The sequence below is a fragment of the Carlito syrichta genome, unplaced genomic scaffold (genome assembly GCF_000164805.1).
Source record: "Carlito syrichta isolate Samal-C Ts95f unplaced genomic scaffold, Tarsius_syrichta-2.0.1 Scaffold314306, whole genome shotgun sequence".
Taxonomy (NCBI): domain Eukaryota; kingdom Metazoa; phylum Chordata; class Mammalia; order Primates; family Tarsiidae; genus Carlito; species Carlito syrichta.
The window spans coordinates 984756-1010552 of NW_007258402.1; the positions used below are offsets into that span (position 1 = coordinate 984756).

A 25797-nucleotide genomic window follows, 5' to 3' on the forward strand; every position below is an offset into this window, starting at 1 on the left:
AAGCGGCCACTGCACTCCAGTCTGGGCGATCGAGTGAGACTCCAACTCAAAAAAAAAAAAGAAGTTCTTGCTGAATTCCAGCCTGAGGTAATAGCATTGTTTTACTTTAACTCTTCAAGTTCTTTGACACAATATGTTTAATGTCTAATTTCTGCAAATATTTTCCTAACCTCCACTACTGAATGTACCTATGTGCTGGGCATATAAAACCTCCAGGGCAGGAGACAACAGCTCTTTGCAAGATAAACATGTCTCCCTACAGATGGATGGCTTCTGTGTGTAGACTTTGTTCTTCAGTCACATTGAGAAAAGGTGTGGTAGTTACTCTGGCTATTAATACTGCTTAGATGGGGTATCTGAGAGCAGACTGCTCAAGACATGTTTTCAATTTGTAGAAAAATTAATAATCCATGTTTTCATGCTCAGCCAGCAGCATCCGGGTTCTTTCTCATTGCCAAGGTTAGCACTGTAATTTTACACCATCCTCCTTCTCTGACCTGGAGGGAAGGAAAAAAGGTACAGAGAGGGCATCCTTTCTGAAGCAGCTGAGGGAGAGCCACAGCAGCATGCAGACCTAAGTCATCCTGCTCACTTCATTTTTCTTCCTTCCTGCAGAAGCTTTCGAGATCGCTCTGCCTCAAGGAAGCGGCATTACAGTTGTCATAATGCCTGTGACCCCAACTCCACTGGTGAAACTCTGTTATATTGTCGCTTCTAAGCAACATGTAACCATGCTGTCCATCAAACCTGGAGAAAAAACAATCTTCACCTTTAGCTGCCAGAAACCAGAGAATCACTTTGTCATAGAGATCCAGAAGAATATTGGTAAGTGTGCATTTGTGAGCTGTTTGGCAATGTCTTTTAAACGTCTCTGCATGTCCCTGTTTCTTTTTCCAGTATTAAGCCAGCCTCCAATGCTAGAGAGATAAGATCTGTTCTGAAATGCTGCCCTCTCTTTATTTAGCTCTGATGTGGCCAGTCCTGGTTCTAAGTGCTTTACTGGGGTTAATTTGCTTAATCTTTTAGTCCCAGCACTTTGGAAGGCCGAGGTGAGAGGATTCCCTGAGCCCACGAGTTTGAGATCAGCCTGGGCAACTTGGCGAGACCTCATCCCTACAGTAAATCAAAAAATTAGCCGGGTGTTGTGGCACACACCTGTGGTTCCAGCTATTTAGAAGACTGAGGCTGAAGGATTGCCTGAGCCCAGCAGGTCAAGGCTGCAGTGGCTGTGTGCATAACACTGCCCTCCAACCTGGGAGGCAGAGTGAGAGACTCCAACTCAAAAACAACAACAACAACAAACAGCTCTCTGAGAAGTTCACAGAGAGGAACTTGCCCAAGCTGGTACAGACAGTATGGAACAGACCAGGAGAGGAAACTGGGTACCCTGGCTCTTGGGTCTTTGCCTGTAATTTCTCTGGCACAGTTCTCTTCATGGAGAACTACAGAGGCTCACCAGCTACAGATCTTCAGGTGTGATGCTATCTCATGTGCTAGAAACATCTCCCAAAAGTCAAGGAAGTCAGAAAACAAAATAATCAGAAGGTTGAGATAAGGGTAGGGCAATGGATACACAAGGCACAATGAAAAAAACAGCAGCTTGGGGAGCAATTGCGATAGGATTAGCTTCAAGTTGCAGGGCTACTGGTCATGTGACCTGATCATGTGACTTTATATGAGTTACTCATCTGCTTTGTGCCTTAGTTTTCTAGCCTAGGCATCATACCAAATGATAGAGTTGTTATAAGAATGAAATAAAATAATGGATTGAAAATGTTTGACATAGCCAGGCTCGGTAGCTCAGCCTGTAATCCCGTGCTTTGGGAGGCTGAGGTGAGTGGATTGCCTGAGCCCACGGGTTAGAAACCCGCCCGGGCAACTTGGAAAGACATCATCTCTACAATAAATCAAAAATTAGCCAGGCGTGGTAACGCGCCTGTCGTTCCAGCTACTCGGAAGGCTGAGGCGGAAGGATCGCCAGAGCCCAGCAGGTCGAGGCTGCGGTGGCCGGGAGCGGCCACTGCACTCCAGTCTGGGCAACAGAGTGAGACTTCAACTCGGAAAAAAAAAAAAAAGAAAACGTTTGACATGTAAGAATTCAACAAGCTATAGATATTTGTTATTATTATTCATAATTTGAGCTTGGGATAGGAGATTGATATGGGAAGTAATAATCAGGCAGAAAAAAGCTACATTTTCCCAATCATTTTAAGGTGTTCATGCCAAAAAGGATTAGTAGATGTAGTAATTGATGTATTAACTAACAATAAGAATGCTGTTTTTGATCTAATCAAAGCCATACTTTAGAAAGAGGGAATTCATAAGTAAAAGGAAGAATTGAGATATTAAGGAGCAGTTTTGGCCAGATGTGGTGGCTCTTGCCTGTAATCCCAGCATTCTGGGAGGCAGAGGCAAGAGGATTGCCTTAGTCCAGGGGTTCGAGACCAGCCTGGGCAACTTGGCAAGACCTTGTCTCTACAATAAGTCAAAAAATTAGCCAGACATGGTGACATGCTCCTGTCGTTCCAACTACTTGGAAGGCTGAGGCAGAAGGATCACCTGAGCCCAGCAGGTTGAGGCTGTGGTAGCTGTGAGCATGCCACTGCACTCCAGCCTGGGCAACAGAGTGAGACTCCTACTCAAAAAAAAAAAAAAGAAGAAGAAGCAATTTTAGGCCAGGCATGGTGGCTCATACCTGTAATCCCAGGACTTTGGGATACTGAGGCAGAAAGATCACCTGGGGCCAGTAATTCAAGACCAATTTGGGCAACATTTAAAAAATAGAGAAAAGTAGTTTTAAAAACTGTATTTGATGACTAAAGCCAATACCTGGTTCTCTGCAAAAACTAGTTAAATGGACTATCTCTAACTAGTCTCATGGAAAAAAGAAAGAAAAAAATGATAGCATTTAAAGTATAAAAGCTGATTTAATTATAAATACAGAGACTTTCTAAAATTGTCAGAGACTATATACATTATGATAATAAATGTGAAAATGTGAAGGAAATTGATGATTTTCAAGGAAAATTTCCTGGACCAGATTGACTCACAGAAAGGTAGGAAACCTGAATATGTCAATAACCAATGAGGAGCTCAGAAAAAACACCTGAGATAGGGGAGAGCAGGGTTTGCATGGGTTAGAAATCATTTTACAGATGAGTTCCATAAAACTTCAAGGAGCAGATCATTTCTGGGATATTCAACCTATTTTAGAGGCAGATTGGCAAACTTTTTCTGTACAATGTCAGATAGAAATATGTTACGCCTATGGGCCAGGTGGTCTCTGTCGCAGCTCCTTCACTCTGTGTCACAGAAGGAAACTAGCCATAGACAATACAGAAGCAAATGGGCAAACCAATTAATGGAATGCTTTCCATGATTATATTAGAGAGAAAAAGTATATATGATCATCTTAAAAGATTATTTTAAATGTCTGTAATAAAGCACTCTTAGTAAACCCAACTTAGAGGATGCTTTCTTAATTCAGTAAGGTGTACCTATTAAGAACTGAGAGCAAATGCCATATTTAGCAATCAGATGTGGAAGCATTACCAATAGAACAGGTGATAACATAAGGAGTTTCATTATGCATGCTCTTGGTCACCATTCTTCCAAACTTCTAATTAAATATTTAGGGATAATCTCAAAGTATATGAAGCAAAATATAAAATGTTGCTAAAAGATAAAAGAGAAGACTTAAATAAATGGAGAGGTGAGCCATGTTCCTTTATAGAAAACTGTCAGTTCTCCCCTATAATAATCTATGGGTTTAAGTTAATTTTAATTAAAGTTAAAGAGTTTACAGACCTGAAGAGAAAATTGATATATTTAAGAATCCAGTGGAATGCTGTGTTGCTAATAAAAGAATGACGTTTGTGTAATTGACATGGAAAAAATGTCCAAGATAATTTTGTTCCATTAAGAATAACACAACTTATAGTAGGACGATTGTTTGTATAGTTTGGTCCCATTTTATTAAATATACACACATGCACCTATGCATGCACACAAATACACACACATTATCATACAGAGCCCAGTCTGGAGGGAGAAATACCCAGATGTTAACCTCATGCTAGTTCTGTAGGGAATGAGGAAGAGGGGACAGATGACATTCCTTTTTTTTTGAGTTGGATTCTCACTCAGTTGCCCAGCCTGGAGTGCAGTGGCACACTCACAGCCACCTCAGCCTTGACCAGGTGGACTCAGGCAATCCTTCCGCCTCAGCCTTCCAAGTAGCTGGAACTACAGGCATGCACTACGACACTCAGTTTATTTTTTTATGTATTGTAGAGACAAGGTCTCACCAAGTTGCCTAGGCTGGTCTTGAACCCCCCAACTCAGGCAAATCCTTTTGCCTCAGCCTCCCAAAGTGCTGGGATTACAGGTTAAACCACTGCGCCTGACCAGCACTCATTTTTAAAATTTCTATCCTTCTGTGCTCCTCTTCCTCTTCTTTTTCTTTTTCACAAGCATGAATTACTTTCACAATCAGTTAAACCAATAAAGTGACTTCCATTTTGAAAAAGGGAAAAGATTAGCAAATGACATATCTCACAAGTCATGCATTTGAATACATTCAGTCCCTAGGTGCCCACATGGTTTAAGTAGTAAAAACCTATGCTTAGCCGGGCTCGGTGGCTCAGCCTGTAATCCCGCGCCTTTGGGAGGCTGAGGTGAGTGGATTGCCTGAGCCCACGGGTTCGAGACCCACCTGGGCAGGCGAGACCTCATATCTACAATAAATCAAAAAAAATCAGCTGGGCGTGGTAGCGGCGCCTGTAATTCCGGCTACTCGGAAAGCTGAGGCAGAAGGATCGCCGGAGCCCAGCAGGTTGAGGCTGCGGTGGCCGGAAGCGGCCACTGCACTCCAGTCTGGGCGACAGAGTGAGACTCCAACTCAAAAAAAAAAACAAAACCAAAAAACACCTATGCTTACAACTTTTTAAAGTGATATGAAAATATCAATTTTTTAAAATAATAAATCTAGGCACTGAATGGAATCCAGTGGTCTGCTTACCCTACATTTCCATTCATGAGCAGGCATTCTGGAAACTTCAAAGTCTGACATCTCTGTTGTCATAATTTCCTGAGTAGGTCCATGAGCATTAATGAAAGTGAAAATCTGGGCCTGGCATGGTGCTCACACCTGTAATCCCAGCATTTTGGGAGGCTGAGGAGGGAGGATTGCATGAACCCAGGAGTTCGAGACCAGCGTGGGCAATATTGCAAGACCTTATCTCAAAAAAAAGTAAAAAATGTAGCCAGGTGTGGTGGTGCTCACCTGTAGTCACAGCTACTCGGGAGGCTGAGGTAGAAGGATCACCCAAGTTCAGGAGTTCAAGACTGCAGTGAGCCATAGTCGTGCCACTGCACTCCAGCCTGGGAGACTGTATGAGATCCCAACTCAAAAAAAAAAAAAAAAAAGAAAGAATGAAAGAGAAAGTCTGCTGGGAAGAATGAGTTATGAATCACTTCAGAAATGACACTTCTTTGTCCTCTGGATAGGAATCATTTTAATTATTTAAAATGTTTGTGCCAGGCACAGTAGCTCACGCCTATAATCTCAGCACTTTGGGAAGCAGGGACAAGAGGATTGCCTGAGCCCACCAGTTCGAGACCAGTCTGGGCAACATGGCAAGACCTCATCTCCATAAAAATCAAGAAATTAGCTGGGCATGGTGGCGCATGCCTGTAGTTCCAGCTACCTGGAAGGCTGAAGCAGAAGGATTGCTTAAACCCAGCAGGTCAAGGCTATGGTGGCCGTGAGCATGCCACTGCATTTCAGTCTGGGCAACAGAATGAGACTGCAACTCAAAAAAAAAGTTTCCATGACCTCCTAAAATAGGTACTGTCTTTACCAACATTCAAAGTCTAATTTTAATCACATTAGTCACCCTGTTATCTAACCCTGTTTTATTGGTTAGGCAATTGGTTCATTGGCAAGAACAAGGATTGAACAAACATAGCCTGGGCTTTTTGTTAGCCTGGATTGGTGTGTCCTTGCTGCAAAATGCCAGTTTGAGTCACCTGGTTCCTGGCTTCTTTGTAAAAATGAAAGGTTTGGCATGGATGACCTCAGAGGTCCAAGACGGCTCTGAAATTCTGTCAAAATTCCATTACCAAAGGATAGTACTTTTAAATACCCCCAAAGAGCAGTAGTAAAGATTCACAGGCTGGGCACAGTGGCTCACACCTATAATCCCAGAACTTTGGGAGGCCAAGGCAGGAAGGTTACTTTGAGTCTAGGCATTTAAGACCAGCCTGGGCAACACAGCAAGACTTTGTCTCTACAAAAATTTAAGAAATTAGCCAGGCATGGTGATGCACACCTGGAGTCCCAGCTACTTGTGAGGCTGAGGTGGGAGGATAGCCTGAGCTCAAGAGGTCAAGGCTGTGGTGAACTGTAATCATGCTACTGCAGTACAGCCTGGGTGAGAGTGAGACCTCAACTCAAAAAAAAAAAAAAATTCACATGCCGGGCTCGGTGGCTCAGCCTGTAATCCCGCACCTTTGGGAGGCTGAGGTGAGTGAATTGCCTGAACCCGCGGGTTCGAGACCCGCCTGGGCAGTGAGACCTCATCTCTACAATAAATAAAAAAAATCATCCGGGCATGGTGGCGCATGCCTGTAATTCTGGCTATTCGGAAGGCTGAGGCGGAAGGATCGCCTGAGCCCAGCAGGCCGAGGCTGCAGTGGCCGGGAGCGGCCACTGCACTCCAGTCTGGGCGACAGAGTGAGACTCCAACTCAAAAAAAAAAAAAAAAAAAAAAAAAAATTCACAGATTATTATTACAGATACCAGAGTCTATCTTTCCTTTCAGATTTCCTGTGCTCAAGATGAGAAAAAACATAATGTTCTGTTCCCTACTTTCTATTTCTAGTCTTCCACATGCTTTCCTCTTTTCTCCTTGATGGTAATACTCCTCACTTTGTTTTAAAGAGTTTAGGAAACAAATATGTCAAAGGATGTCACTCATTGTTAGCCTTAACAAAAATTAAACTGTGGTGGTAATAAAATACAGTATTAAAGGCACGGGGCAGGAAGAGAATGGTTCTGCCGGGTTCCATCCATCCGAGGAGTTGTACATTCAGGGTATACTCGCCATGTTGATGAGTGTGTTGATGGAGAAACCAGTTTTAAAAGATGGATCTTGGCACTGTGCCCTACAAATTGTGAAACGGTGACTCTCTCAGAAGAGGGGAAGTAGGATATCCCAAAGCATAGACTGCATTGCAGCTGGACTCCAGGAACTTAACCTGGAAAACCTAGCTGGGAGGTGTCTTAGGTCTGGCTCTCCGGAAGCAGAACTATAACAGGGATTTTTGTTTAAGTCATTTATTAAGAAGGTGCCCTCTGAAGAATTGAGGAATGCAGGATAGAGCAGGGAAGTAGGCCAAGCACAGATGTGGTTTTAACCAAAATCTAGCCTCCGCCTGATCCCATGGGGAGCTCTGGAGTGTGAATGTCATCCCCAGGTAGCATCACTTGAAGCAACGAGGTCAGGCCTTTTTATTCTTGCATGAGGCAGGAATTGGCTATAGGCTGCCCCTCCCCTATGGAATGGGAGTGAGGGGACTGCAAAACCTCTCAGGCTTTTCTGGTCCAAGGCAGCTCCCCTCAGCTGAGACACTTCCCCTGGTGGGAGGTAGGGGGTGGAGGGGGGGTGCGTCTGTGAGCCATTGGCCACCAAGACTGATAGCAGTTGGGGCACGGCTGCATCTGCCTGGTAAAGGCCACCTGGCAGAGCTCCAGAGGGTCTACTGCAGGGGGCTGAGGAGAAGCAGTATGTGATCTTGTAGCATCTGTGATCAAAGTGCTCTTGTGACTGTGTTTCAGACTGCATGTCAGGCCCATGTCCTTTTGGGGAGGTTCAGCTTCAGCCCTCAACGTCAGTGTTGCCTGCGCTCAACAGAACTTTCATCTGGGACGTGAAAGCTCACAAGAGCATTGGTCTAGAGCTGCAGTTCTCTGTTCCTCGCCTGAGGCAGGTTGGGCCAGGCGAGAGCTGCCCGGACGGAGTCACTCACTCCATCAGCGGCCGCATCGATGCCACCGTGGTCAGGATTGGAACGTTCTGCAGCAATGGCACCGTGTCCCGGATCAAGATGCAAGAGGGAATGAAAATGGCTTTACACCTACCATGGTTCCACACCAGAAATGTCTCTGGCTTCAGCATTGCAAACCGCTCATCTATAAAACGTGAGCATGCCCCTCCCCACTGTTTGATTAGGCCGAAACATAGAAAACCATCATTGTTCTAGGTCAGAAATGGCCACCGCTACTCAGGAGGCTGAGATGGAAGGATGACCTGAGTTCAGGAGTTTGAGGCTGTGGTGAGCTGTGAGTATGCCACTGTACTCCAATCCGGATACCTGGGCAACTGGGCAACAGACCCTGGCTCAAAAAATAAAAAGGGGAATCGCCAAATGTCAGCAGTTCTATATGATTCTACCTAAGTCTGCTCTTCTATAAGTGACATGGGTCACTCATTCCTCTTCTCTAGTAAACAAACATTTTCACTCCCTCTGTCCTTTTGGCAAGTGATGTCTGACTTCAAAAAAAACCTACCTCAATTGTTCCATTTCTAACTTCTTTGCTCTTTCTTCTCTCTCCCTCATATCTTCGATAAGTGTATCAGTGATGTACAGAGCTCGCTCACACTGGCTCATGAGAACTGACGCTAAGTTTAGTTTAGGAATTTTGTGAGCTCCTGTTAAACAGAGGCATTATTAAAGAATAGAATTTATATGCTTACAATTAAATCAATTATTTTAGAAACAAAAGTAGTAAATACTCAAACTCAAAACTTCCTAATTAACACCACTGCCCCTCAGCCACAGATAACTAGGACAGGGTCTAATCTTTTTCTGGTTTGGGTTCCACTCCCAACAGGACTGTGCATCATCGAATCTGTGTTTGAGGGTGAAGGCTCAGCAACCCTGATGTCCGCCAACTACCCGGAAGGCTTCCCTGAGGATGAGCTCATGACATGGCAGTTTGTTGTTCCCGCACATCTGCGGGCCAGCGTCTCCTTCCTCAGCTTCAACGTCTCCAACTGCGAGAAAAAGGAGGAGCGGGTCGAGTACTACATCCCAGGCTCCACCACCAACCCTGAGGTGTTCAAGCTGGAGGACAAGCAGCCTGGAAACATGGCTGGGAACTTCAACCTCTCCCTGCAGGGCTGTGACCAGGATGCCCAAAGCCCAGGGATCCTCCGGCTGCAGTTTCAAGTTTTGGTTCAACACCCACAAAATGAAAGCTGTAAGTGAGCCCCACTCTACTTTCCCCTCTTCCTCCAGCACCTTCTTTGTTTTCTGGGTAGCCTGCCTGGCATGAGGTTCCCTTCCTGTTTCTCATCTGTGGTTTCTGAAACACTTGGACTCTGGACCCTGTAAGAGTTTCAGGAAGTGGGTTGCTAAGCAGTAAGACAGACTTGTTGGTGAACACCTAGCATGTAGTTTTGTTTCAGCACAGTCAGAAGCAACACGATCTTGCGATCAGGGTGCAAAGTTGTTTTTAATGAAGGCATTGAAAGATCACTTTCTAGATCCCATGTCTTGTCCCTACAAATGTGAATCTGGATTATCACCAGCAGCGTCAACAATGATGGTGGGAATTAACATTGTTTTTTGGTTCAGCACCCCCTACTGTGAGCACACACCCTGTATACCAAGTCCTGTGCTAAGCACATCACTTACACAATCTCAGCTATTCCTACCCTATGAGGGAGGTGGGAATTACCTTCCTTTACTAACGAAAAACCAGAAGGTTCAGAGAGGTTATGGGACTAGCCTCACATCACATAGCTTGTCAGGAGCACAGCAAGCTCAGAACCCAGAGCCTGTGCTCTGGCCCATACTGAATCCCATGTGGGTTGATGAGAATGAGGTTGGATATCATTCCACAAACGATACTGAGATGCCATGAACCTAGAACAGGGGAGAGTCAACGCCAGGACTAGGGCAAGGTGCAGTGCCCAGGGTGCAAAATTTAAGGATGCACCCACTCTCAGGGTCGTGTTAGTACAAGGTCAATGCCTGAGGGTGAGCACCACCCTTGGTGCCCAGCTTGCCTCACCCTAGTCCTGGCCCTGAGGGGAATAGTGTAGATTTTGAGATAAAAGGTACAAAATGAACTCAGAGCAGCTGTTCCAGGGCTATCTATGAACTGGACTCTGTGAAGGAGGGAATTGTGACAAGTGGTCTTGAACCAGGACATTCCTGACATGTGCTGAGAATGGGCTCTATCTAGAGGGCTGATTCTTATTCTTGTTTTTGCTATTATTTACTTCTGGGAAGTAGGCAGAGCCACAGCAGAAAAATTAAGTGGGAGTGTGGACTGGCATGATGTTTATTTTTATAAGGCTGGTAAACATCTGAAACGTGTCAGTGTGGGATCCATTTGAGGAATTGCCCAATGAGTGCTGTCCTGGAAATGCCTATAGGTGTACGTGTGTGTGTGTGTGTGTGTGTGTGTGTGTGTGTGTCTGCTGAGACATTTTCATGATTACACTCTCACATCTGTATGGTCAGAATGTTGGAAACAGCCATGAAAGGATTTAGAAACACAGTGGGTTTGGGTTCTAGAAGACAGAGGGATTTGTGTATCATCTCAGTCATGATAAAGTGCTGCTGAGAACCTCTGATTAATTTTATTTCATGTACCATCAACTGGGTTGATTTCTAAAACTAATCCAGTTGTTACGCATGCTATAAACAGCATCAAGAAGGGTATGGATTTAGTTTTGAGATAAATAAAGTGTGATAGACTGCCATGGAGAGGTGTTTAGCAGTGTCAGGCCTCTAAGGAAAGTGTGGTTTGTAATTTTTCTACAAGAATGAGTGGACTTGATCGGCAGGAATAAAATTAGGTTGGACTGGACTGCCTGAGAGCTCTGGTTTCTGGGCAGCTCCATCTTAATCCTTTGAACCCCTACATGGATCCCAAGTTTCAAGGCTAGCCTAAGGAAGCTAGTCCTGTGCACCCCACATTTGTCTGATCCATTCTTAATTCTCTCTCGTTCAATAAATTTTGGTGGGCAGCTTGTTTTATAGGCAGAAAACCCGGTGATTCAGGGCAGCGACCTGGAGTTGACCTATATGAATTTGAATTCTGTTCCCCTATTTACTGTGTGACCATGAGCAAGTCGCTTCACCTCTGTGTGACTCAGTTCTTCGTCTGTAAAATGAAGGTGATAGGACTGCCTTCACAGAGGTGTTGTGAGGATGAGGTATCACAGTGCCGGGCAGGTAGTAAGCACTCTTTAAATATTATTCTGCAAGGTTCTAGGTCAAAGAATAGAGTCAGAGTTGAAAAAGACACAGCACTTGTCCTCAGAGATTAGACTGTGGCCCAAAAGAGAAATGATTTGTAGGATACAGCAAGTCACTCATAGAAGGAGTTTCAGTGGCGTGTGATGGGGTCAGAGGCAGGAGAGCAGGCCTCAGGTGGGGAGGAATACCACAGGGAGACTTGTGGCAGAGTCTGGCCCCCTCAGCTGCCCGGGAGGCCCCATCGTTGCCGATGGTGTGTGCCCTTCCTTGCCACAGGAAGGGGCTCTATGTGCTGGTTCTGCTTTCTTAGCCTTGGAGGTGTGAAAGAAGCCAGGAGAGAGGGGCTTCAAGGTGACTGAGTCCCATGAGTCGAAGCCTCTGTCCTTGCTTCTCCTGCAAGTGCTGCAGGAAAACCTTCCAGGACTGGTCTCCTGCCGAGTCCTCTACTGCTGGACCTCTCTGAGCCTAGCTCAGCCTTTGCCCTAACTTGACCTTCCTTTGTCCCTAGCAGCAGGGAACAGCTGCCCAGACCAAAGCCACGACCCTAAGAGTACACACATGGGTGGTTTGTTTGCCTCACATGGTGTGTTGTATTTATCAGTCTGCATGTCTGGGTCTCACTAAACTCCTGCCAGCTGGGAACCTTGTCTTACTCCTCTTCCTTCATCTACCACAGTTTCTGGCACATTCTACGCCCTCCATAAATCCTCGTTGCATCAATCTCAGGCAGCATCTTACCCAAAGTGACTCGAGAGCCAGAAGCACCACACAAATTCAAAGCCCCTCTGAAGGGGCGAGGCAGAGAGGATGAAGTGGGGCACCCACAAGGGTGAATGCTTGGGAGGTCAAACAGGAGAAGAACATCAGAGACAAGAGCAAGGCCAGGTGTGGTGGCTCACGCCTGTAATTTTAGCACTTTGAGAAGCCAGGGCAAGAGGATTGCCTGAGCCAAGGGACTTGACACCAACCTGGGCAATATGGTGAGACCTCTTCTCTAAAACAGCTCAAAAGCATAGCTGGGCTTGGTAGTATGCCTGTAGTCCCAGCTACTCGGGAGACAGAGCACCAGCCAGTCCAGAACCTTCCACAACAGGATCTGAGCACAGTGGGCCCATGCTGAAAAAAGTTTTTTTTTCCTGAATGTGGGCAACAGGCACATGTTACCTTGAACCTAATTGTCTGCAAAAACAAACAAACAAACAAACATAAAAACCCTCCCAACCCACTCTCTGCTTTGCAAAATTATCAGGTAGGTTCAAGCTAGACCCAGAGGACTTCTACAAACAGGCTATGTTTTAAGTTGACTCACATATGACTGCCTAGAACCTAAGGAATAACTGATGTGGCCAACTGTGACCATGTGTGTGAGTACTGGTGACTTAAGCTGCCCAGAAAGTATAGCCAGAATTTCCGGGAGCTCAGTTCACATACAACTCTACCAAACTCACTTTGTTTTCTTTCTTTCTTTCTTTCTTTCTTCCTTCCTTCCTTCCTTCCTTCCTTCCTCCCTCCCTCCCTCCCTCCTTCCTTTTATTTTTTATTTTATTTATTTGCTTATTTTCAGTCAGGGTCTCATTCTCTCCCACAGGCTGTAGTACAGTGGCACAATCACAGCTTGCCGCAGTCTCAAACTTTCTGGGCTCAGGCAATCTTTCTATCTCACCCTCTTGTGTAGCTGGGACTATAGGTGTGTGCCACCATGCCCAGCAAATTTTTTTATTTTTGTAGAAACAAAAATATGTTGCCTAGGCTGGTCTTAAACTCTTGGGCTCAAACAGTCCTTTCACCTTGGCCTTCTAAAGTGCTAAGACTACAGGCGTGAGCCACCATGCCACTTGTTTTCAAGTGCTCTATAATGTACTCTCTTCTCTTTTTCAGTACAGTATTACTATGTCATGCCTGGTGTTCTTACCCCTTCTGTCATGCAGCCTCTTTTTCTTTTTCTCTTTCTTTCTTTCTTTCTTTCTTTCTTTCTTTCTTTCTTTCTTTCTTTCTTTCTTTCTTTCAAGTCAGGGTCTTACTCTGTCACCCAGGCTAGAGTACAGGAACATGATCACATGATCACAATAATCACCACTCACGGCAGCCTTGACCTGCTGGACTCAGGCAATTCTTACACCTCAGCCAAGTAGCTGGGACTACAGGCACGTGCCACAACACCCAGCTAATTTTTTTTTTCTTGGTAGAAATGTGGTTTCGCTATGTTGTCCAGGTTGATTTCAAACTCCCGGATTCATGCAATCTGCCCATCTCAGCCTCCCAAAGTGCTGGTATTACAGGCATGGGTCACCACACCCAGCTCTAATTTTTATTTTTATATAATTTCTAGAGGATTGAAGTGACCCTGTTAATATTGATTACATGAGTTTATAGTACAGTATTCTACCCGTCTACATGATTCTTTTTAGGGAGAGCCTTCTAGACTACTATGGGCTACTGCTTTATGCATTCTTCTCTAGCTTTGGAAAATATGTTTGCTTTCTCTGAAAATACCAAACAAAGTAGTGTCTTCAAAATCCAGGGGTCTCTAGGTGATCATGATTTACATAAAGTAGATGGATATTTCCACTGTATTACATGTGACATTTCATTAACCACTCTGAATAAATGTTCATTGTGGAAGAGTTACATTGCTTCTTCTTGTGTTTGGTATAACCTCCCGAAGCTACCTGGAACCCTTAACTAGTTGTTGAGTTTGTTTTGGTTTTGTTGTTGGGTAACTTGTATTCTGTGAGTCTTAAATTTGTCCTGCCCAAGTTGATGTATCTTGTGGCCTTTGACTTATTCCCATAAAGCCCATTTGGGAAAAAAAAAATCTCTCTCTACAGAGAACCACAGCGAGTCCTTTGTGAAATGTTGGTCAATCACTTAACCCCTGCAAAGGTTCTCAGTGTGGTTTTTAAAAGTGTCAATAACTATCAAATAGTAAGGGGGCTCTTTTTAAACTTCAGGCTCAAATGTTTTTTATATAAAAGCTTCGACAATGTTGTAGAAAGAATACAAGATTCTTTCAAGGCAGGAAACTATCCAGATTACAGATCTGCCACTTTATGAGGGTATCTTGAGCAGTTCATTTGCACCTCTCTATGATCTACCTTCTTCCTACCATGAAGGTAGGATAAAGCAATTTGTCAAAGCACATCGAAGACACAGAGTAAATATCTTGTCTTTTCATATATTTATTAATGTTAACAGGTGATATTTATATTTTAAACTTCCCATTTTTGAGAGGTGAGGGCTGCATACTTTACTCTTCCTTGTCTGTTGAAGCCGCATATAGAAACATTTCTTAGGCAATGAGGACATTTATTGCATCTACCCCTCAAAGTTATTTTGAGGTCCAACCAAAAGATGTGTGGAAAGAACATGTGTAAAATTACTAATGAGCCAGGCACAGTGGCTCGAGCCTGTAATCATAGCATTTTAGGAGACCGAGGCAAGAGGATTGCCTGAGCTCAGGTGTTCGAGACCAGCCTGGGCAACTTGGTGAGACCTCATCTCTACAATTAATCAGAAAATAAGCCAGCCTTGGTAGCACACGCCTGTAGTTCCAGCTATTTGGAAGGCTGAGGTGGAAGGATCACCTGAGCCCAGCAGGTCAAGGCTGCAGTGGCTGTGAGTGTGCCACTGCACTTCAGCCTGGGCAATGAAGTAAGACTCTGACTCAAAAAAAAAAAAAATTACTAGCGAACAGAATGCAAAATAGTGGAATGACGTGTGTTACTACAGAGAGAGTTGGGGCCTCCTGACATTCCTGTTTTTCTCCCAAAATCAGGATTGTTTTTCTCAATAAGTCACACTCTCTGTTTTGGCTCCATCTCTAGGTGTCTAATCATAGTCTACCTGCACCTGACTATTATACAATAACTTTAAAGGAAACATAAACTACAGAACCACAATACCCCTCTGCACTTACTAGATGGCTAAAGTAAGGAAGGCTGTCAGCATCAGATGATGCTGACACATCAAATGTAGAGCAATGGAACTCTTATACTCTTGGACCGCTGGTGAGAGTGACAGGTGTACAACCACTTAGGAGAATTGACTGGTGGTTTCTTATAAAGTTAAACTTACACCAACTGTCATCATCCACTTAGTGTTGACATAACAGAATATCTGAGACTGGGTAATTTATCAAGAAAAGAAGTTTATTTGGCTCATAGTTCTGGTGGCTGGGAAGTCCAAGAAGCACAGTGCTGGCGTATACTTGGCTTCTGAGAACCTTGCACTATATCATAATAGAGTGGAGAAGTGGGAGTGTGCAAAAAAGACCCAACACAAGAGGCAGGCTTGCTCTACCACAGCTTGCTCTTGTGTGGATTAATCCAGTCCCTTGAACTAACCCAGTCTTATAAGAAAGAAAAAAAGAAAAAGATTAATCCATTTTGACAACCTGATCACCTCGTAAAGGCACCACCCCCAATACTGCCACGTTGGGGACAAGCCTCACCAGGAGTTCTGGTGGGGACAAACCACAGCACCTACCTATGACCCACCTGGGTATTCACCCAAGAGAAAGGCGACTATGCCCACTCAAATGTGTCTAAAAGAATATAATCGCAGTTTTATTCATAAAAGTAAACTAAAATACCCCAGTAGAAGTAAACTAAATAAAAGTAAACTAAATCACCAGTAGAAGAATGGATAAACAAATGTGGTATATTCCTTCATGGACTACTACTCAGCAGTAACAAGGAGAAAAAAAAGACATATCCGCAACACATAGATGAATTCTAAAAACACTTTGCTGGGGAAAAAAAGCCAGAAACAGAAGGGTACATACTGTATGGCTCCATTTATTTGAAGTTCCAGAATAGCCAACATCTGGAGTGAAAAAAATCAGAAAGTGGTTGCCTTTTAGGGGATGGGGAATTGACTGGAAAAGAAAACAGAGGAACTTCCAGGTTCATAGGAATGGTCTAGATCTTGGCTTGGGTGATAGATACAACAGATATATAAAATTTCCCAAACTCATCATACTGAACCCTTAAAAGCTTTGCATTTTATTATGTGTAAATTATTTATCAAAAAAAAAAAGAAGAAGATATATCAAAAGGTTAAGAGAATATCTTCAGATATTGAACCACTTTGGGTCCTACCTACTAGCTAGTTGTGTGACTTTGGGCAAGTTACTTAACCTTTCTGAACTTCAGTTTAGTCTTTATGAAGTGAAGATAATAAAAATGCACGGGGGACTGGGAATTGGCATTTATTTATTTAAAAATTGTATTTATTCTTACATGTTTAAACTTCAGTCACCTTCAAAGTATTTTCTATTTGATGCAATACGCCAACCAAGGCACTTTTTCCAGTGCTCAAAACAGTTTTTGACCTCATCAGTTTTGGTGCCTTTCAGTACTTCTGCCATTTTTGGTTTCACTTCTTCCACGTTGGCAAAATGTTTCCCTCTGAGGTCTTTTTTCATCCTGGAAAACAAGAAAAAGTCACTTGGGATGAGATTAGTGGAATGAAGGGATGGGGCATAGGGGCCATGCCATTTTTGGTCAAAAACTGCTGAACCCTCAGCGTGGTGTGAACAGATGCACTTGTAAATCACCGGTCATGAAATGGGAAAACACATTGAAACAGCCTCTAAGAAATTAATTCCCTGAAGCTGAACGCAGCCTCTCACAACAACGCTAGCTGGTACACTGATGCCAGCAGGTTTCTAGAATACGTACCTAGCAGGAGAAGCCTATACTACAAGGGCCTGCCCTCCAAAAGATAATTCCATTTTTTTTTGTAGGTCATTCCCCCTCATAGTATTACTTCTCACAAATTTAAATTATGAACTTCTCAAAGGAAAGGTCTGTTTATTGTTGTATACCAACTCTGGAGTATAGTGTTGGACATAAAAACAGGTCCCCTATAAATACTTGATGAACCGTTGTTGAACTAAACCAAGCATGATCCAATCTGGTGTACTTCTAAAGCACATCAAAGAACAGCCTCACTATCCTCTTGAAACCAGATGGTAGCCAGCAGGTTTTTTCCACGGATGTATCATCCATAAGTGAGCTGTGTGAAGCCAGTCCCAGGCCTCGCAAAATCTCTAGCTGCCAGGCTAGAGAAGGTGGTTCTAAGGAGACGATGGGCATTGTAGAAAGAGTTCAGACTTTGTAATCAGGAAGATCAGTCCCAGTCTCACCACTTCCTAACCTTAGTTTCTCTGTCTGCAAAGTGGGAGTTCTAATACCTACTGTGCTAGATTGTATTTTTGTTCTAAAATACTTACTGCCCCTCCTCTGAGGGAGGATTAGACTTTCTACCCCATTGACTGCAGCCTGGGCCATGTGAGTTTGCTTTGGCCAATGAACTGAAGTGAGTATGCCACTTCCAAGCAGAACTTCAGCACTCATCAGCGTGATTCACTTTTTCAAACTCTGTCACAAGACTTACGTGTCAGAGAGAGAGACTTTTTCAGCCTGGATATGGAATTAAGAAGACATAGGCCAGAGCTGCAGCCAACTCATAACGGATATGTAAGCTGAACAAGAAACAAACATTTGTTATCCTAACCATTCAAATTTGGGAATTACTTGTTACTACAGCCTAATTTAGCCTAATTTAACTGACACACTCTCTCTCAAGGACATGATGAGGATTAACAACATAACATAGCCGTTGACTTTCTACCATGTACCAGTTATGGAGATCCATGAAGTTCACATTCTGGTGGGAAAGACAAGTAATAAGAAAATAATGATTTCCCATTAAAGATAGCTATGCTCCCTTCTTAAACCCTACCATAATGGTGTTTTTAAGAACTTGTGCGTGTGTGTGTGTGTGTCTGTGTGTGTTGGAGTCTCACTCCGTCACCCAGGCTAGAGTGCAGAGGCATGCTCGTGGCCACTCCAGCGTTGACCTGCTGGGCTCCGGCGATCCTTCTGCTTCAGTCTTCCAAGTAGCCAGAACTACAGGTGCACGCTACCATGCCCGGCTGTTTTTTTTATTTGTTGTAGTGCCGAGATCTTGCCAGGTTGCCCAGCCTGGTCTCAAACCCACGGGCTCAGGCAATCCACTCGCCTCAGCCTCCCAAAGTACTGGGATTACAGGCTGAGCCACCCAGCCTAGCCAAGAACATTTTTAAAAGCATCTTTCAACATTTTAAAAGTATAATTTTAAAATATTTTTAAAAGCATAAAGCTCAAGGAAAAAGAGAAATGAAAATAATGTTATAACACTTAATAAAGTAGAAAGTAGAGTGGTGACTGATCCAGTAGACCTGAAATCCTAAGCCAACAGTGGGGAAAACCAAAAAGAAACCCAGTTTATCCTGCAAAGGCTCAAGAATTGATAGCAATTCACCTCCAGAACTGGGAGCTAATATGGGGCTAAGGTAAGAGAAACCACTAAAACCCCAGATCCTATTTTTGACAATAAACAGCCAGTGACTGCTCTTTCCCAGCCAATAGAACATCGGAATTTCTTTTCCAGGGAAGATAAGATAGTCCCTGAACCAATGATCCCAGGCACACTGCAGATGGAGGTACTAAGCGGAGCACAGGGGACTGAGTACAAGTTGACGTAATGACAACAAGGCCCCATCCTCCTTCCTTCACTGGTAGCCATGTAGATATTTCCTCTATTTGGTGGATGGTGGATTCTTCTCTGGGGGAAACCGACTGACCCAACAGGAGAGACCCAAAGATACTGATGTTACAGGTTCACCAGGAAGCAATCTGGCTGAGTCCCCCTACAGAGAAGTCCAGTCCACAAGCAGAGCTATTGCAAATAGCTTTTAGTGACTCACTGTCAATAAGAGCCACATAGATAGATCCCCAGACATCTGAAGAAGGCCAACAAAAAAGACAGATTAAAACAAACAAGCATGCCAAGAGAACGATTTCGTAATAAAATTATAGGTGTATCTAAAAAAAAAAAACCAGATGAAAAGCAACTTGGAGGAAACAGAGACTATGAAGGGAGAAAAAATTCAAACAAAACCGGCTATCAATAAGACCCTAAAAAAAAAAAAACAGGAAAAGATGCTGCATCCATAAAAAGAACAGGCTGTAATTTTTAAAAGGAGCTTTCAGAGTACCAAAAGGAACTCTTAGAGATTAAAAATAATACAACAAAAGTGAAAAATTCAGGGCTGGGCACGGTGGCTCATGTCTGTAATCCCAACACTTTGGGAGTCCAAGGCTCGAGAATCACTTGAACCCAGGAGTTCGCGATCAATCTAGACAATATAGTGAGACCTCATCTCTACAAAAAACTAAAATTTAAAAAAAATTTAAAAAGATGAAACTCTCAAAAGGGCTGAAAGGTAAAAATGAGTTAATCTCCCAGGAAGTGAAATGAAGAAAAAGACAGATGGAAAGTAAGAAGAAATATAAAAATTTGAATTAAAAATTTAACATTCAATTAAAAGGAATTCCAGAAAGAGAGAACATAAAAAACTAGATGAGAGATTATTTCAGGAATATTTGCCAGAACTTGATGGACATGAATTATCAATTGAAAGGGACCACCAAACACAATGGATATAAATAGAGCCACACCAAGACACACTGTTATGAAATTTCAGGACATCAGGGACACAGAGGTCCTACAGGTTTCCAGAGAGGAGGAAAAAAGTTTTATACAGAGGAATAAGAAACCAAATGTCAATGAACAAATTGTCAACAGCATCAGATATTTAAAAACAATAAAGCAAGACCTTCAAAAGTACCAAGACTGAGAGCCCCTGCCTTAGAGTATGTGTGTGCATGGCTTTGGCAACATACAGATGAGGGAACAGCAGGTAGGTGAGATACTGCAGTGTAGACTGGGTCAGACAAAGATGATCAGGGACTGCAAAAGCAAAGGGGCTTCTCACAGCCCAGAGAGAAAGGGGAAGGTGTCCTGGAGGTAACAATGAAGATGAGTTCTGAAGGACAGTAAGAAATGATCTGGATGTGGAGCTGGGAGGTTGAAAGGCTAACTATTTTCTAAAGCAGATCCAGTTCTAGACATGACATCTCTCTAGTTAAAGCACTGTTGGATATGATGGTAAAATTTACGTGGAAATAGACAATAAAAACCAAAGAAAGAAATTAACAGATATGACAACCATAAAACGTTTTCCTAATTATGCTTCTTATTTGACACTGAGCTCCCTAGCAGCTGGTTTAAAAGGAGTGATTCCATTAATTACATGGTCCGTGTTACCATGAAGGAGGAAGCTTAGCAGTCCCTCCTGGGAAGCAGAACTTTCCCAGCTGGAATTGAACTTTCTCCCTGGTACTACAGACAGAGAAGCGAAGGGATCTGATGGGTGGTGTTGTCAACACCCTTGAATTGTAAAGATAGTGCCACCTTGCACAGGCACCTTTCTAATGTGATGTTTTTTTTTTATAAAAGCAGAATGAATGAAATTAAAAAGAAACGATAAAAATTGATCTCCCTGGGGTTGTGGTTAGGGATAACATTATAAAGTGAAATGACTGTTCTGTAAAGCAATCTGGTAATCTAGTTTAAAGAGTTGAAAAATGCATTTTTCAACTTTTATTTCTAATGGCAAAATCATAGAAGTCAGCTAAATGACCAAAATGGTTTTCCAAATGATACCAGACATAGGTGAATACTTTCTTGATAAAGATTCAAATTTCCCTTGGCCACCCGTGCTCTTCCCACTCCAGGTCCCTCTCCTGGAGTAACCATAATTTCAGATTTTTTGTATTCCTCCCCAGATCTTTTTTCCTCTTCATCTGGATATATAAGTATGTGCATGTAAATAGCTATTTTGTTTCATGGAGAGATTTTTTACCAGTTGCAGGGTATCATCCTCATGGTATCATATGATATTGTCTACCTCTTGCTGTTTTGCTCAATGCAGTATCTGGGCAATTTTCAGATCAGTATCTTTAGATAGCTTTCATTCTTTGTAACAGCTGCATGATATTCCATTCATGAATGTCCCATAGTTTATTTAATTATTCCAGTGTTAGACGGTTTCTCATTTTCTGCAATTGCAGCACTACAGTGAAATGTGGGCACCCGTGGCCTTGTCATACTGTTGGGTTCTGAGATGGGGTCAGTGGCAAGGTTTCATTCTTATACTGATTCCCATGTTCCCGGAACAGACTGTCCCCGTCTCCTGCCAGCTGTGTGGGAAAGCACTCATTTCCTGCTGCCTCCCAAGCTTTCAGTATTACCAGACATTTATGTTTTCCCCCCATCTGAGGAGGAAGAAACAGTAATGCTTTGTCTCAATTTGCTTTTTTTCTGATGCAGGTGACATTGAGAACTTTCCACATGTTGAGTATTTGGGCATTTGTATCTCTTTTTCTATGAACTACTCAATCATACCATATTGCAAATATTTTCTCCCAGTGTGGCCCTTGTCCTTTAGTGTTATTTATGGCACCTATTGTCAGACAGATATTCTAATCCTTTTTCCTTCATAAGTTGTGTTTACTCCATATTTATAACAATTTTGTGGTAGTCCATCATGTGTATTTTACAAAAAGAATTTTTTGTTTTAAATAGAGTCAGGGGTCTCACTATGTTGCCCAGGCTGGTCTCAAACTCCTGGCCTCAAGTGATCCTCCTGCCTTGGCCTCCCAGAGTGCTAGTTAATTACAGGCATGAGCCACCACACCTAGCCTAACTTCCTTTTAATGTTACTGTAATGTTCCCATAATAAATCATTTCCCCAACATTCTCCAGCCATGATATGATATGCCATTTCCCACCTCCGGAGAGGTTTTCTACTAATTTTTGCCATTTCACATGGTTGCTGCTGACCCATGCTTCACACCTGTGTTCTATTTGTGATTTCAGATAAAATCTACGTGGTTGACTTGAGTAATGAGCGAACCATGTCGCTCACCATCGAGCCGCGGCCCGTCAAACAGAGCCGCAAGTTTGTCCCTGGCTGCTTCGTGTGCCTGGAGTCTCGGACCTGCAGTACCAACCTCACCTTGACACCTGGCTCCACATACAAGGTCTCCTTCCTGTGTGATGACCTCACACGCCTGTGGATGAATGCTGAGAAAACCATAAGTACGCACCTTCATTAGAATATTCGTCCCAAGCTGTGGGTGGCTCTTCCCTCCCTTCCTTGTCTTCTTAGTGGGGTTCACTGGGTAGATTATAAATCACATGATCCAAGATGCCCACTCACAGTGCAGGTGACAAAGGACACTCAAGAGGCAAGCAGCAAGTATGGATGTGCCCCCTTAGGACTAGCCTTGGGTGGGGCATGTGTCCCTCGAAGTGCATTGCACTGCCCCAGGTCCAGGCTTGTCTCTACCCAGCCTTTCACTCTCCCTCCGGTGAAATCTTCTCTTCCTCTGCTCAGCCTTCTCCAACCTCGCCCGTCCTCACATCCCCTCTGGGATACTCACTGCCCACCTTGTCACCTCTCACATGAGACTGAGAGCCTTGAGGTCAAGAACTTTGGCTTGCTCCATTTTCATCCAGTCAGCCCCTAACAGTGGCTGGCCATGTGTTAGTCACTTACAAAATATTTGATGTAGTCTGGGTATGGTGGCTCACACCTATAATCCCAGTGCTTTGGGAGGCTGAGGTGGGAGGATCTCTTGAGCCTAGGAGTTCAAGACCAGCCTGGGCAACATAGTGAGACCCTGTCTCTACCAAAAAAAAATTTTTTTTTTAGTTAGCTGGGCTTGGTGGCACATGCCTGTAGTCCCAGCTACTTGGAAGGCTGAAGGGGGAGGATCCCTTGAGCCCAGGAGTTTGAGATTGCAGTGAGCTGTGATTGCACCACTGCACTCCAGCTTGGGAGACAGAGCAAGACACTGTCTCTAAAATATAAAAATAATACATAAAGATAACAAAAAAAAAGTTTGATCAATGAAGGGTAGTAAACCAATAGTTCCCTTCCTGTTGGACCACTAAGTTCTCTGCCATGGCTGCTCTGAGAGCCTCTGTAGGTAGAGAAGCTGAGACCTGAGAGGCTAAATATCCTTCCCAAGTTCACCTCATTAGGAAGTGACAGAGCTAGAAGTCAGGCTGAGCTAGAAGGGCCACTCACAGCTCCAACCACCGCACAGAACTGCATCCCCACAGATAGGGACACTGGGCAGCAAGTTTGGGAGGGTGATGAAAACCTGTGCCCCGCCCCCATGATTCTTAGCATCTAAAACACAGATACACAGAGGCAAAAACTTGAGCAAAAAAGGAGAGAAAAATGTCAGTCCTAAGCCCTCCCCAGAGATTTGTCTGCTAGCTCAATAGACAGTAAGCATGTTAGAGGGCAGGAGGGAAAGCTAGAAAAGGCGCATGGTCCAGGTGTGGTGGCTCAAGCCTGTAATCCCAGCACTTTGGTAGGTGAGCCCACGAGTTCAAGAACAGCCTGGACAACTTGGCGAGACCTCATCTCTACAATAAATCAAAAAAAGTAGCTGGGCATGGTGGCGCGTGCCTGTAGTTTCAGCTAGTTGGAAGGCTGAGGCGGAAGGATCACTGGAGCCCTGCAGGATGAGGCTGCGGTAGCTGTGAGCTTGCCACTGCACTCCAGCCTGGGCAAGAGAGTGAGACTCCGACTCAAAAAAAAAAAAAAAAGGGCACACGGAGAAGTGGAGGGCAGGGTGGGAGGAGAGAGACTGTCAGAAAAAGCATGGCAGCATGCAGACGTCCAGCCTCGGCCGTACGAGAGAGCTGGGGCGATGTGCTCTGGGCTCCCATGCACATGGCCACCACAAGCCCCTCTCTTCCAGGCTGCACGGACCACCGGTACTGCTATAGGAAGTCTTACTCTCTCCAGGTGCCCGGTGACATCCTCCAGCTGCCCGTGCAGTTACATGACTTCTCCTGGAAGCTGCTGGTGCCCAAGGACAGGCTCAGTCTGGTTCTGGTGCCCGCCCAGAAGCTGCAGCAGCACACGCACGAGAGGCCCTGCAACACCAGCTTCAGCTACCTTGTGGCCAGCGCTGTCCCTGACCAGGACCTGTACTTTGGCTCCTTCTGCGTGGGAGGCTCCATTGAGCAGATCCAGGTGAAGCAGAACGTCTCAGTGACTCTTCGTACCTTTGCCCCCAGCTTCCGCCAGGAGGCCTCCAGGCAGGGCCTAACCGTGTCCTTCGTACATTATTTCAAAGGTAAGGGCGTCTTTCACTCTCTCTCCATCTCCTGCCCCCTTAGCCTTTTGAGTTCATTTTCTTTGGGTCTTGTGATCACTTCAACTGAGTTGTCAGTTTGGAGAGAAGGGGTAGCTCAGTGGGCTGAACTCCGCACAAGAAATTTGAAAGATGGTGAGTCCTGATCTTGACTTTACCATCACCCTCGCATGGAAAATTCCAGGGGTTAGAAATAAGAAAGATGTTTCTGACAGTGGGAGGTGATGGTTGGTAGGTAGCAGAACAAATAGTCAGGCTTGAGTCTTTTTTGGAAGCAGGCAGAGCATAAATGAGAAATAACCAAATATTCCCCAGTCCTGAATTTTTAAGGTGGTAACATAAAAATCCTTAGGCAGACATTTTTATGACTCTGTTTTTGCAATTCAGAATGCAGTGCAGAGAGCACAGAGGGAGGAAGACTGGGAGAGAGATTAATCTCTGGAGCCAGGGGGTCCTGTTCCCCAGCAGTGTGGCGGAGCAGACCCTCCCGGGAGGCTGGTTTGTGATCTCAGTGAGCTAAGGTAGTAAATGAGGTCTCATCGAACTCCACTGGTCGGTTTTAAAAGTCACAGTCATTACAAGTTGCTCAGAGAGCAGGTGCATTAAGTTAGAGGACATTTTAAAATTGACTAAGACTTTTGTTTGATGTTTACTTCATACTCTTGTCCTCCGAGGCATGAGTAGGAGGCAGAAGACTCGTCAGCCATAAGATTAAGGTCAGTCCAGGCCGCCTGATATCTCCAAGGTTACCAGAGAAACTCCTTCTGAGGAGTCTTTGAAAGTAAGACACATTCTCATCAGTGTGCAATGTTAGGGTTTTATCTCTCCTGAAGGTAAGGAATGTCAAGAGCTCTTTCAGCTTCGCAATTTTAGAATTCTTCCCAGAACCTGAAATTTTTTAATCTCCAAAACAAAAATCCACCCCAGAGCAAGGAAATAGATGAATAGGTAATAGAGAACATTTCTGAAAGGAAACTGATGGAACCACTGGTTTGGCAAACTGGTCTGATTTTTGTTTGTTTGGTTTGGTTATGAGGGGGAGGGGAGTTGTTTGTGTTTTTCTTTTTGTTTTTCTTTTTCTTTGAGTCGGGGTCTTACTCTGCCATCCAGGCTAGAGTTCACAATCATGGCTCACCACAGCCTCGACCTACTGGGCTCAAGCAATCCTTCTATCTGCCTCCCAAGAGTATAGGCATGCACCACCATACCCAGCTAATTTTTGATTTTTCTGTAGTGATGAGGTCTCACTGTGTTGCCTAGGCTAGTCTCAAACACCTGGGCTCAAATAATCCTCCCACCTCTGCCTCCCAAAGTGTTTTTTCTTTTTTATTTTTTTGAGTTAGAGTCTCACTCTGGCCCAGACTGGAGTGCAATGGCCGCTCCTGGCCACCGCTGCCTCGACCTGCTGGGCTCCGGCGATCCTTCCGCCTCAGCCTTCCAAGTAGCTGGA

At 44.1% G+C, this 25797-nt stretch overlaps 1 protein-coding gene across 1 annotated transcript in view; it reads left to right on the forward strand.

Moving 5' to 3' along the window:
* Positions 1-410: 410 nt before the first annotated feature.
* Positions 411-25797, forward strand: part of CDCP1 (CUB domain containing protein 1) — a 33271-nt gene continuing 7884 nt past the window's right edge. Inside the window, exons 1-6 of the mRNA XM_021719208.1 lie at positions 411-459; positions 616-825; positions 7841-8203; positions 8897-9265; positions 22048-22269; positions 23949-24329. Coding sequence (XP_021574883.1) covers positions 411-459; positions 616-825; positions 7841-8203; positions 8897-9265; positions 22048-22269; positions 23949-24329 — 1594 coding nt within the window. The remainder of the gene's footprint in view (positions 460-615; positions 826-7840; positions 8204-8896; positions 9266-22047; positions 22270-23948; positions 24330-25797) is intronic.